The following is a 14,573-nucleotide window of genomic DNA, read 5'->3' on the forward strand; positions in this document are numbered from 1 at the left end:
GATCATCACCGTGTGTTGACATGATGGATTCCATGGCTTGTCTGATTCATCTGGTTCAGACGAAGAAGGCACTGGTAGCAACAATAGCGTCGCAGCAGGTAACAGAGGCGGGCTACATATGATCATAACAATGAACAAAGGCGATCACTCATCGAGCCCAAAAGGAAAACGTCAACGAACGATCATCGAGAGCCTGATTAGCATAATACCACCAGAAAACGATAGCGGGTCGTGTATTCGATCTTGTTCACTTTTGGTGGTTTTAAAAAGTCGACGATGGATGGAGAAAACCTAGGTAGTTGAAGTCAATGGTTACCATAATTATAGGATATTATTTGTGGAAACTAATTATCAAATTACCTATTTACCCTTATTTATTTATTTAATTATTTGTTTTTATTTTAAATTTTGATTGACCCATATTTATGCATACAATAACACAATAATTACTTTGAATACCTGAACCTAGCTCTATATATATATATATATATATATATATATATATATATATATATATATATATATAGGACATATATAATTGAAATTAAAAAGATAGTCGGACAAGTGAATTTTCCCTAAGCTCACAACCAAACAAGGAACAGAAGTTAAGGCGAAAACATCAGTCCTAAGTCTGTTGAATCTCATATATATATATATATATATATATATATATATATATATATATATATATATATATATATATATATATATATATATATGTTTTGGTAAAAACAATAGTTGAAACAGTTGAAATAATTTATAATAGCTTGAAACAGTTTGAAATAGTTTGAAACGTCTGAAATAGTTAGAAGTCATTTGGATGTTAACACAAAATTTAATTGTGTTGTACTTGTATTCCCCCCTAAAAACATGGAAAAATAGTGAAAACGTAGGGGTATGAACTCACATCGAATGCAAGTTCATGTTTGAATGCGAAGTGGTAGCGATGATCCTCGGGTTAGAACCTGTGTGCGTAATCGTGTCCTAATAATAATTATACACGATATCGCATTTAAATTAATAAGATATTAATTTAAATAAATTAAATTATAAATTAAGTGTTAGACAACACTTAACTATGTAAGAAATACTTACAAAAGGTGTTAGGAATTAATTGAGGGGGTTTCTTGGCGTTTTCTGTGTAAGCTTGGGTGTTTTCGGTGTAAGCTTGAAGACTTGAAGATTGTTCTTGGTGTTCTTGGTGAATTTATGAAGATTTGAAGGTGGGATGATGATTTCGGTTGAATATTCGAAGATTGTTGATAAAATCTCTTGAAGATTTGAAGGGTTTTCGGATGATACTTGAGAGCAAACGGGAGGTGTTTGAAGCCTAGAAAGTGAGAAATGAATTGGGTTCATGGTTGAAAGCACATATATAAGAGGTTTTCGGCCTTAATGGGCCTTAAACCTTTTTGTTTTCGGTCCTATTTGACCGAAATCTCTCTTGATTTCGGTCCTAAGGTCAAAGGGAAAAGAGTTTGCGGTTTTGAGTCAAAGAGTGAAGTGATTTCGGTCAAGGTCTTCTAGAAGTGGGTGTTTGCGGTTTGACCTTTCCAAAAGCAAGAGTTCACGGTTTGGTTTTGGGATTAGATTCCCAAAACTAAAAACTACTTTTACACCTTGTATTTTCATGATTTAAACTAAGTATTAGGCTCTTGTATGAAGAATCGAAACCCTTATTTGAACTAGTGTAAACTTTGATTGAATTAGTGTGAATTTTATTGACTTATAGAGACTCGAAATAAGGGTTGTTACAGTAATGCAGGTTTAAATTTGTAACTTTTAATTTTTATGTTTTTTCAATTGGTAATCTATTTTAAAATTTCTAAGTTTTAATGTTTAATGTGATATTTTTTTAAGTTTAATGTAATTTTTTTATTAGTAAAATGTCAAATTATGTTTTTTCCTTTTAATCTAATGTCAAAAAAAAATATAAATAATAAGGGGGGTAACAATTTCCAAAAGGAGTGGTGTGGCATTAAGAATGTTATGAACATGATGTGGCCGTATTTTTCTACTAACTACACTGTGTTAGCCTTAAAAAAATATAAATAATAAGGGGGTAACAATTTCAAGGAACCAAACCGATCAAAGTTACATAACCGTTGCTTTTATACAAAATCTTTTTCAAGTTTTTTTTTTCGTGAGATCAGACTATATTGGCTTTTTATTTCTCCTATAAACGTTTAAATGTTAAAATAAAAATAAACTTTTATGGATCAGAGTAAACCCAAAACAACACGTAAAATATCTTTTTAACAACCAAGGTATGGTCATGGGAGCACATTCCTACAAATGAAATGATTTCATATGACGTTTGATGTCTTGTACCTAACCTTTTCAACAAAACTCAATGTCTAATCTCTATTATATAATAATAATAATAATAATAATAATAATTAAAGTTTAAACTATTCAATCAACATATCAATCCAAAACAACCATTCTTTCAAATAAAACCCTTTGACAAGAATAAATACCATATATTAATGGAGAGTGCTCGGACCATTGGTTATGATATTCAATCAAAAGTTGAAGTTTAGTTTCGATTCACATAACAAAATAGAAAAGTTACCACTTACGTCTAACATGTTTCAATTTTCACCGCCAAAATTGATAACAAAAACATACAAAATAACATATTTATGCAAGATAAGTGCAAAAGGCAATCAATTGCCAACGAATTATGTAATATAATATAATAGTAGAAAATATAGGTTTATTAAAAAAGGGAGAAAAGACAATTCAGAAGCATGAAGGTAGAGAAATGGCTGACAAGGGAATGGAAGGGTACAAATTCCATTCCAAACCAACAACTTTAGCCCTCTTTTATTGATTTTGAATAAAAGAGACAAATTCAAACCATTCCGCATAATCCCAAAAATACCCTTCCACTTTCCCTTTTACAACAAAAACAACCCCACGCCGTATTTATTCTTTACTACCCACCCCCATTTTTTTCAAAGAAACAAAACCTACCCCACAACAAAAAACTATTTCAAAATTCAAAACCTTGGATCCCCTTTTATTTTTTTTCTTCATCCCTCCTATACTACTATTACTATTCAAATTCCTACAATTATGTTTCCTATCTACTACCCTTTTGACCTTCAATACGTCCATTCTTGGGGGAGGACGACTTCGGAGTGTCCCATCGGCGTTTCAGGGACGACACTCACGAGGGTGGCGCTCCACCGTTGCTGGGCTAACATCGCAGCGTTCCTTCGAGCAATTGCAATTTCTGCTTGGTAACCATGTTTCAAGATGTTAATGAAGGGGAAAAAATACAGATGGGATCATGAATGTGACTTGAAAGAGAACTTGAAACTACCGTAGTGTGGGGCAAATCCGCCATGGATGGTTGGTTGAGCTTGTGCCTTAATGGGGTCCATGTTTTTGGTGAATGACGGAGCCACTCTAGCTGGCAGATGAGCAGGCGAACATGCTGTGAAACAATTAATTACAAATAAAATATTAAGTTAATGATGTAAAACAGCAACAAATAAAATATATGATGACGGAATAGATCGATCTGAAGAGAGATATTTAAGAAGACGAAGCTGGTTTACATGTAATGGATTTTGAATTTTTAATTGCAAAAGTAAACGACAGAAATAGAGCCAAAAAAACAAATATCATCGGTACCAGAATTCAAATTTTGAAAGTGTTTTTGTAAAAGAAACGAAGAGTCGGAATGTGAACTCACCAGGTTTTTTCTTCATTTCCTCTGGATCATTACAGTATCTACGGGGCAAAAACACGCCGGTACCGGCACATTCCCTTTTGACAACGGCGGTCCCACCGCCACATCGGCCACCAGATCCGCCAAGAACAGGTTTGGCTATGACCCCATTCGGGAGTTGATGAAGGCGTTGATTTTCAACTGGGAGCGGAGGCCATGGAGACTGACGAAATCCCGCCGGCCGGCCACCTCCACATCGACCTCCGCCTCCAGCCACTCTCTGACGAAATTGTTGCTGCCTTATAAACAATTCGCTTTCTGTCCTCCATATCGCACAGTTAGAATGATGATGGTGAGAGGGAGGAGGTCCAAGGGGACGTGGGGCTCCGACTAGACCTCTGTTTGTAAAAACGTTGTCTCCGACGTTATTCATCCTCATCTTCATCCTCGCCACCTGACCTGCCGCCGCGTAAACTAGATCCCAAGAGTGTTTGTCTGCTTGAACTAGCGGTGTTGTCGGAGAGGAATAACTCTTTGTAGGCCCAGAAACAGTCCAGTTCAAAGTAGATTCCGGCGAACCAGAGAAAACCCTCTTCTAATCAGACAAAAAACCACACCCAAATTAGAAAAATAATATAGAAAACAAACGACCTAACAACACTAATTTAGAAAGAAGACGAAAGTACCTCAAAAGGGTAAGGAGTGTTGATACGCTCTTGTAAGGAAACAGAGCGAGTGTAGCGGCGAGTTACGCCGGCGATGTCATCTTCGTCGCTCTCAGACTCTGTGGAAGAAGAGGAGGCGAATTCGTAAGGGAAAAGGTGCGGATTGTGATTGTTGAGAAGGAGGGGAAAGTTGTCCTCGTCGGTGAGAAAGTCGGACGGCAGCCATGAAGCAAGGTCGGCGAGAGTGTCAGACATTTGGGAAATGGAAGAAGTGAGTGAGGGTGGGAGGGAGTTTGCTGGATGGAGAAGATATTATAATAACGAGGGATTAAAGAAATTGAAGAGAGTGGAGGGAATGTTCAAGAGACAAGATTGCTTTTTATCAAGGATTCCAGGGTTTTTCCTTTTCTAAAATAATAATAGTGAAATCATAGATTTGGATCTAAAATCATTATTTTTTTTTAACTTAGTTTTATTATTCCAACATTGTGCGCGGTTTTAAAATCACTATTAACATCGAACTAGGGTTTGGATCATCCGTGCGTTGCTGCGGAAGATCCGGTATGTTAAAAAAAGCAATTTGACACCATATATACAACGAAGACGATTAAATCATATAAAGTGGAGCACAAAAATATCAAAATAAAACATGGATACAAACAATTGACTTGAAAGTGTATATTTAAGAAATTAATAAAAAAAGATTATTAAAAAATTATATAACGGGCCAAAATGTAACTTTAAAATATAGTAAGGGACCAAATTATAATGTATAAAATACTAATAATTAGCTTTAAAATTATAAGGGTTGAAAACTGTTAAATAAAAATTAATTAAGGAAAAAGATTATAAATATATATAAATTTTAAAATTATAAGGATAAAAATTGTTACATCAAAATTAGTTTAGGGAGACAAAATATAAAAATAAATAAAAGTAAAGGGAGGAAAATGAAAAAAGAATTGAAAGTAACAGAAGAGTAAATCCTCTCAAATACCAATTTTAGTAATTAATATATATATATATAATTTGCTATGGCCAAATACTAAATCTCTATTTTCAAAAGACTTATTTTATATTTTGTCTTAAATGCATCAGAATATATAACTTAATTTGATTTTAGACATTTTGATTCTATACATCTATACATAGTAAAATGAAATGAATAGTAAAAGCTCTCACATCACCAATTTGGTAATTAATATATATATAATATGTTAGTACATTTTAATTTAATTATATGTAATTCTAAAAATATAAATATCTTGATATTTCATTTCTGGTATGATAAATATTGATTTTCTAGTAAATTAGTAACCAACTATGAGATTTTGTCAATAATAGTAAGTCTATATCAAAATTTATAATTTTTGCACTCAATGGACATTATATTGATGTATAAAATATAATTTTTTTTCAAAACTTTATATCAGATTCACAGTATGAATAATAGTAAGTCTTACATTGTAAATGCTAAAAATTGAATTATATACACTACACATTCACAATGAGAATAAATGCACTTGTGAATTTTATAAAACCAATTTATGAGTAATCAAAACGTTAAAAGAAATTATAAAATTACAAGGAAATATATTTTTATTCATATGTAAATTTCACTAAATTATTTGTAAATTATAAAAAAATTGAAATAATAACTAAGATTGATATTGTGAATGCTAAAACTAAATTATTTATAGTTCAGATTCATAGTGTGAATCCGGCCAGATCATTGTGATTTTTTTAATATCGATGTTGATGTCTATTTATAGAAGACAAAAGATGAGAATTTTGGTGTATTTAGTTTTTTTTTTATAAAAAATACACATAAATATTGGAAAACCAACAAAACGAAATGTGTTTTTTTAAATTTGTTTTTTATATATTAATATGGATGTCTATTGAAATATGATAAAAAAAAATTATGAATTTTGGTATATTCGGTGTTTTTCGATAAAAAAAAACAAAACCTAAAAAAATTAAACGAAAAAATGAAGTATGTACCGTCCCAAAAATACTAAGTAAAAAATTTTGTTTTAAAAACAACCAAAACATTCATTCATTCATTCCCAAAAGATAATCAAAGTGTAATGTATTCTCAAAACATCAAATATCAGTCGTAAAAGATAATGCATAAAAACTCTAAAGATGTAGTACGATCAAATCGGGTCCTTCCCTTTCGAACCAGAAGTACGTGAAACATTTAAACATAAAACTGTAAGCACAAATCTTAGTAAGTTCTCCAAAATACCACATATCATACATAACATACAAATGTGTGAATGGTGTGGTCCTCCCACAGTCTTACAGTCACTCACTGTTGCAGTCCTCCTGTAGTCTTCGTTGTTATGGTCTTCCCATAGTCTTCCATACAGGTGTTGTGGTCCTCCTATGGTCTTTCATACAAGTGACATGGTCCTCCTATGGTCTTTTATGCTAAAGTTACAAAGACAGTCTAGCAACGGACATAGTATAGTGAAAAGACTCGCCTCACACTCGAATCGGATATACCACAGCTCGTATAAACTAAAACTAGTGCTACAACCCACCTATCGAACCACTTAATGTCAAACCTTAGTCTACACTCTAAATCCAGCAATTTGACCAAAATTCAACCATGTCAACAAGTCAACGGGCAAAGTCAGCGCCAGCTGACCTCTACGTCGTGGCAATCATGCCACCACGTCTAGCAACTACACAGGGACAACCTAATGGATTAAGCTCTTAACCCTAATCCTAAGAACTGCAAAGCTTAGATCTCAATCTCATCAAGGTCTTGATGGATAAAGTTTCCAACTTTAATCATTAAGACATCCTAATAAGTCAAGATCTATAATCTTAAGCTCTTAATAGTTGTACTAAGGGCATGGACACCAAACTAAGTAATGCAAAACCATTTTCCAACCAACACCACTGTCTATAAGCCAAATAATGTACTCAAATGCCTTGGAGTTTACTTAAACTCTAAAGACAAGAAGATTGGGACCAAAAAGTTCATAAAATGACCTAAAAATAGATCTAAAGAACTAATGAGCAAGGTTGAGACATTATACCTCCAAAAGGTCAGAAATATGATGAAGATGTTGGATATAATCTAGAACCAAGCTCACAAACCACAGTATGGAATCCTTATTCCTTCAATCTTCACAAAGATAGATTCACACCCTTAAAAAACACACAAAGAGGTTAGGGTTTGTGTGGGGGTCGATTTTAGGGGATGGAGGATGCCAAATAAGGCAGCCATAGGAGTTAGTGCCTTTAAATATTACACTAATCCTGCAATATATGGGTTTTGAATCCCAGCCACCACCACGTCGTGGCAAAGGCCTCTTCACGTCGTGGTGATTCGCAAATGCGCATTTTCTGAATCGATTCGCTTCGTCGTAGTCATCCCATCATCACGTCGTGGCCAAGCCAACATCCCAAAAACTTGGATTAAAAGAAATTAAACCCGAAAGAATCATACGTGAAGGCGGATGTTACAAAGTAATTTTTTTGGTATAATCTGGTGCATATGCGTCCAATGTACAAATTTGCAACGCTTCCCTTAGTCGTTAATCATTATAATTTTGTGACAACCCGAAACTTTTCCCGTTAACGTTAGCCCGATTCCAATAAATAAATTTTGAATTTTATTTTGTTCCGTCAAATTTTCTATAAGCTTGGAAAATCATTAATTTATATAAGATCGTCTTATACATATGAATCGGAACCAAAATCGCGCTGAAACCCAAGCTACTTCGAAAATCAATAGTTTTCGGCCTAAGTGATGTTCACGACCGTAAACCCGTTTACGGCCGTAAACTCGTTCACGGCTAGTGACAGGTGGCCCCCACCACCGACCATGAAACCCCCATATAAATATGAGCCCCTACCCCTCATTTATACTTTTCTGGCCGAAAATTTCCCCCATTCTCTCTCTAACCTCTCAACCGTAAACACCAAAATAACCCCTTTTCTTCCGAAAATCATCAAGAAACACCTTTAGGTGTTGTTGCGGGGCATCTAAAACGCGTTTTTCATCGAATCCAATGTCATTGTTATTGAGTTTACGACCGTACACCCTTCAAATCTTCAAACCTTCAAGGGCCGCAAACCGTTCACGGCCGTAAACCCTTCAAAGATTCATAATTCATTCAAGAACACCGTTCATGGACGTAAACCCTTCAAGGGGCTGTTCACGGCCGAGAACAGTTCACGGTCGGAAACCTTTCACGGCTGCAAACTCCCTCGCACCTTGAATCTTGGCCGCAAATCCACTTTTTCCACTTCGATCGAGCCTCGGATTCCGTTAGCTTTGCGTACAACAAACTCGAGGGTCATCATATCCAGTCTCGTGGTCCGACACGCACACACAACCAACGGTGAGTTCATACCCCTATATTTTACAAGCTTTTTTTATGTTTTTGAGGGGGGGGGGGGGGAATACAATTAAAAGCATAAGTAATCTTGTGTTTAATAATATAATTTGGTTTATTATATTTTCGTATCATTAGTACACATTCAACGTAGAACTTACTAAACATGATAAACATAGTTACTACTAGATTTGCGGGCAGTTTTATAAACATGTTAAGATACAAACGTTGCAAATACAGTTTTCAAACTAGGAAACAAACTTATAAATTATGAAATAAAAGGTACTATTTTATAAGGATTCATATTAATAACAAAAAGGGTTTTCATAGTATTATTTGTGGATTCGTTGAGAGAACTATAGTGTGAGACATGTCTTCTGGAAAGTCTACCCCTTGTAACCAGAATCTCCTGGAGGGAGAGCGTGAGTTTGTGTATAGATCTATACGGGAGTGACAATCCCGCACCCTGACTATTAGCTGCAGTGAACCTAGGGTGACAAACGTCATTCAGTTCACGACGTCTGAAGTACGTCGTAATGTTTATCGTCCATTGTATGGTTATAAGAACTCACAGGGGAAACAACGACTCATTCACGTAATAATATTATAACATCCCAAAATTTAAGGCCAAAAATTTCATTTTTAATTAAGTAACATGAAAAATCATTTGTCAAAACATTGCTAATATTATATTAATTCATAAAACCTTTATGTCGTGTCTCGAACACATATCATCGGATAATAATAAAATCAGAGTACAATCCCATAGATCTCAAAATGCGGAATCCCGATGTGCGTGTGATGTGTCGCTACCGTGCCGGCTCCTTCCCCTTCGCTGAAGAGGTACCTGAAACAAAACTGAAAATTGTAAGCACGAAGCTTAGTGAGTTTCCCCATCATACCACACACCATACAATAACATACTATCAAACAATTTTGGGGTGCCTGACTACCCAGGTCAAGCCATTCTGGGGTGCTTGACTTACCCAGGTCAAGCCATTATGGGGTGTTTGACTTACCCGTCGGTCTATTTCGCCTGACTATCGGGGACTATTTCACCCCTACCACTACCACATAATAATATAACACACATATACTGTCAGGCAATTATGGGGCGCCTGACCTACCCAGGTCAAGCCATTCTGGGGTGCTTGACTTACCCGTCAGTCCTTACGACCGACATACGAGGACTATTTCATCTCCTCCTACTACTATCACATATAACATATCATGCTAGCACATAAACATATCAGGTAGTAGCAAACCTAGATGAATATCACAAAGACAATCATCCAACATACAACTCCTACTGGTGGGCCGGCATTGTGGTCGTAGACCCACCGCTACTGGAAGGTAACTCACCTCGATGTCGTGTACTATCCGCACAGTCCTCGGCACGGGAATCGACTCGTCTCTACTCCTCAATCCCTACACATCGACCTTTTCCGATTACTATTGTATACTCACAACCCTTACAAGGGTCGACCCAATCCAAGTCACAGTTAATGTCAAACCCTGGTCAAAGTCAACATCCAGTCGACTTGACTCGCCGAGTTGGTCCATCAACTCGTCGAGTCCCTATTCTTTCAAAATGTTACAACCCCCGACTCTACTCGTCAAGTCTAGCAAGAACTCGACGTGTTCACTTTCAACCTTAGCATCGGGATCATCTTCAACTGACTCGTTGAGTTCATCCTTGAACTCGTCGAGTTCATCTTCATCATATGAATGTGTCCAGTCTATGACTCGCCGAGTTCTATGAACAACTCGTCGAGTCCGTTTTCATGAGTTGGGAGATTGCCTTGGACTCGCCGAGTCTGTTCATACACTCGCCGAGTCCTATGACTTCCAGGTCCAAGACAAACCCCTAGCAGGCTGAGTGTTCCTTACACTCAATCAAAACCATTTCTAGAAGACATTTTAGGGGAAAAGCGTCCCGACTCGCCGAGTCACCCAAGTGACTCGCCGAGTCCCTCTTTGTCCAAAACTATACAGTCGATTATAATGGGTCTTAACGCGTCAAAACCATAGATCTGGCCTCCTAGGGTCCATTTTATACGTAAAGCTTCAAACTTGGTGTACATGCATGGGGCCTTTGGCTCAAAAAGCCATAAAAAGGGGTTTATAAGATGCATGGGTCTCCCATGGCCATAAAGTTGGCACCTTTATGCCATGGGAACCCTCAAAGGTTCTAAATCTCAAGTCCTTATCCCAAAATCGTGGTTACATCCAAGCATGGATCCAAAATGGCTTCCAAAAACCCTAAGTTACTCCAAAAAGAGTATCTAATGAAAGAAGAAGCAAGGTCTGGACTTTTTACCTCCAATAAACAGGAACTGAAGCAAAACCTCTGGATCTCCTTGCTCCTTCTGAAATCCCAAGCTCCTTCTTCTTCTCTTCAACCTTCGAACTTGCACAAAATGGCACAAAGAGCTCAAAATCACTCACAAAGGGATTAGGGTTTCAATCTAGGGTATCTCTGAGTTGGGAGGGTGATGAAGGCTGGCTTGGGACGAGATAAAGTGTTTAAATAGGGTGCAAACCCTAAATATTAGGGTTTTGTCCAGTTCGTCGAGTCGGTCTTCCGACTCGTCGAGTAGGTCACTTAAACCCCCGATCAAAAGTCGAGTCTACTCGACGAGTTGGGCCTCCAACTCGCCGAGTCCCATAGTAAATTACAACATTTCCTAAATTTAAATACGTACCAGGAATCAGGTTTTACAAATCTTCCCCACTTATTTTAGACTTCATCCTCGAAGTCTGCTGCTGAATCTGGAAAAAGCTCGGGGTAGTGCTTCCTCATCTCTTCCTCCGGCTCCCAAGTCCATTCTGATCCCTTGCGGTGCTGCCATTGCACCTTCACCAGCTCCACCCTCTTGTTCCTCAGATCCTTCGACTTCCTGTCGAGGATCGCCACTGGCCGCTCGATGTAGTTCAGGCTGTCATCCACCTGAATATCCTCCAAGGGCACCACTGCCGAGTCGTCCACCAGGCACTTCCGTAACTGAGAGACGTGAAACGTACTATGAATCTGACGGAGTTCGGATGGCAGGTCCAGCCTATACGCCACCTTGCCCACCCAGGCGACAACCCTGAAAGGTCCAATATACCTAAGGCCCAATTTGCCCCGCTTCCTGAATCGAATGACGCCTTTCCAAGGCGACACCTTCAGGAGGACCATATCCCCGACCTGGAACTCCAGGTCCGAACGACGCTTGTCGGCATAACTTTTCTGCTGACTCTGAGCAGTCTGAAGCCTGCTTCTAATCTGCTGAATCCTCTCTGTCGTCTTGAGAACCACTTCGGTGCTCCCCATGACACTCTGTCCGACTTCACCCCAACATATCGGGGTCCTGCACTTCCTCCCGTACAACATCTCAAAGGGAGGACGATCGATACTCGTGTGATAGTTGTTGTTGTAGGAGAACTCAACTAACGGAAGATAGGTATCCCAGCTACCACCGAAGTCCAACACGCACGCCCACAACATATCCTCCAATGTCTGGATGGTCCGCTCGCTCTGACCATCCGCCTGCGGGTGGAACGCGATGTTGAAGTGCAGATGAGTGCCCAAATCATCATGGAATTTCTTCCAAAATCTGGAAGTGAACCGAACATCTCTGTCTGAAATCACGGAGACTGGCACTCCGTGTCGAGCTACTACCTCTCGGATGTAGATATCGGCTAACTTCTCGGCCGAGATGCTCTCCCGGATTGGTATGAAGTGGGCACTCTTGGTCAATCGATCCACGATGACCCAAATCGAATCCACTCCCCGTGTAGTCCTGGGAAGCTTGGTGATGAAATCCATAGTAATATCTTCCTATTTCCACATGGGGATGTCTAGCGGCTGCATCTTGTCATGTGGCCTCTGGTGCTCGGCCTTGACCTTCCTGCTGGTCAAGCACCGTTCTACGTACCAGGCGACGTCCCGCTTCATGCAGGGCCACCAGTAATCGGGTCGAAGATCTCTGTACATCTTCGTCGCCCCGGGATGAATCGAGAATCGAGACTTGTGCGCCTCCTACATCGGAACCTGGCGCACACCCCCATGATAGGGAACCCATACCCTACGATGTAGTGTCAATAACCCTCGGATGACGTAATCGAAGGAGGAAACTAATGGGTTTTGAGCATTCTAACACTTCCTAAGTGTACATGCAACCCTAATAACCTTGAATCTATGTTTTATCTATATACATGCAAATTTCTTTTTCAAGGTTATTTCCTAACTAGCATGGCATGGGGATTACATAAAACATAAAACTAGTAGAAATACATACCTTGTTGTTGCTTGGATTCCTTCAAGACTTTGTGAGCCTAGCACCCCAAATGTTGTGCCTCAAATGCTTCACACAACACCACAAGACTTGGAATAACTTGAGAGAATACTTCTAGCACTCAAAATTGGTTATGCCCTCTCTAGTAACACTATGTCCACTAGGTCTACTAGCTCACCATTTTGCTAGCCATAGGGTTCCTTTTATAGTGTTGTCACAATTAGGGTTTACACATGAATGCCCTTAATTGTCATGACTCTTGATTTCCCATGACCCATGGATTTGTAACTCCCATGGACTATCCATGGAGCTCCATATGGTTACATCCATAACCCATAAACCATGGATCATTAATCCACCATAAAAGAATTGACGATTGTCATAATCAACCCTATATATTTAATTAGTCTCACTTTGATCACCAAATTAATACTAGATTAATACTTGATCAATACTAATTAAATAATACTATAATTAATATATTAGAACTTATAATATATTAATAATCATAAGTGCCTTATTCTCTCATTTAGTCTATCCAAGTATTGCAATGCCATGCAACCCAAATGGACCATGCCGGGTCGGGTCAAGTACATACCAAATAAAGTTATGGACTTAGACACTATATCCAACAGTCTCCCACTTGGATAAGTCTAATAACTATATTTGCAAATATGACTTCAAAATCCGACTAGCAATCGTAGCTCTTTCAAAGTCTCTCGGAACTGAGATGATGATGATACGACATTTAAGATAAGTGATCATATAATCCTCTGTTCTCATGATATCAGCCAGACAAACACATGGAACATGGTCTTACTTATTGTCCAGCATTTGTTTCTCGATCTCTGATTTGTTTCGACATAGAACTAAATTGAACACATCAATTAGGTTCTGACCGGGCCCGGTACATAGGTCAAAACCAAATCATCGAGGGGCCCATATATCGCTTCTATTTCTAGAAGGAACAGATAAACTTCGACTGATATGCTTGTACTAACTACTTGTTGAATTATTCACAAAGGCACGTTTTATGACATCGAGTTACCAATGCGTTTTCGTGCAATCAATGAATAACCAACTCATAGTCAACAACTCATATCTCTAGGTTTGAAGATTTATATGATATTACCGTCTCACGATCACTCGAGATAAATTCCATGAAGTGATGCAAGTGAGCGTGGGTTGGATCCAATACTCAGCCCTTATGAGTACTCATGAATGTTGTAGCAACCATTGCATTGTCCAAAGCACTTTTAGACAAATCATACAAGCCAAATTCATGACAGTCTTAAATCAATACTTACTTCCAAAGTTTGACTGACTGTGGATGGTTTGAATAATTACATAATTATTCTGGAAGTAAAAACATGCAAAATTGAAACATAGTAAACAATCAACACAAGATAGTAACACCTTACTCATAAATAAATAACAACTTTTATTTATCATCAAATGTCAATTACATTTTACAAGTTTCAGGAATCTAATTATTGAAACTAATATCATCCCTCAGCCCAATGCGCCTCGCATGCTGTAAATGCTTAACCCTGCTCAGTCCCTTCGTGAGGGGATCTGCCGGGTTCTC

The 14,573-nt window shown here is 38.0% G+C and overlaps 1 protein-coding gene across 2 annotated transcripts; it reads right to left on the bottom strand.

The window, feature by feature from the left end:
• Positions 1-2,702: 2,702 nt before the first annotated feature.
• Positions 2,703-4,718, bottom strand: LOC145161238 (uncharacterized). 2 transcript variants are annotated; one of them, XM_079080735.1, is made up of 4 exons: positions 4,369-4,718; positions 3,707-4,274; positions 3,332-3,445; positions 2,703-3,241 (listed from the first exon to the last, which is right to left on the bottom strand). In XM_079080735.1, exons 1-4 carry the CDS (start codon positions 4,600-4,602, stop codon positions 3,111-3,113), a joined length of 1,047 nt encoding a protein of 348 aa, XP_078936861.1. In that variant the 5' UTR covers positions 4,603-4,718; the 3' UTR covers positions 2,703-3,110. The 2 variants fall into 2 exon arrangements, with proteins under 2 accessions (XP_078936861.1, XP_078936860.1); XM_079080734.1 differs by having other exon boundaries at positions 3,707-4,277; positions 4,369-4,717.
• Positions 4,719-14,573: the final 9,855 nt, after the last annotated feature.

This window comes from Lactuca virosa, chromosome 2, assembly GCF_052849685.1.
Source record: "Lactuca virosa cultivar CGN04683 chromosome 2, Lactuca_virosa_CGN04683_v6, whole genome shotgun sequence".
NCBI lineage: Eukaryota > Viridiplantae > Streptophyta > Magnoliopsida > Asterales > Asteraceae > Lactuca > Lactuca virosa.

Coding starts and splice junctions, on each gene's coding strand:
- LOC145161238 (XM_079080734.1), bottom strand. CDS start 4,602: ATGTCTGACACTCTCGCCGACCTTGCTTCATGGCTGCCGTCCGACTTT. Junction 3,446..3,706: donor GGAAATGAAGAAAAAACCTG/GTGAGTTCACAT, acceptor ATTGTTTCACAG/CATGTTCGCCTGCTCATCTG. Junction 3,242..3,331: donor CGGATTTGCCCCACACTACG/GTAGTTTCAAGT, acceptor GTTACCAAGCAG/AAATTGCAATTGCTCGAAGG.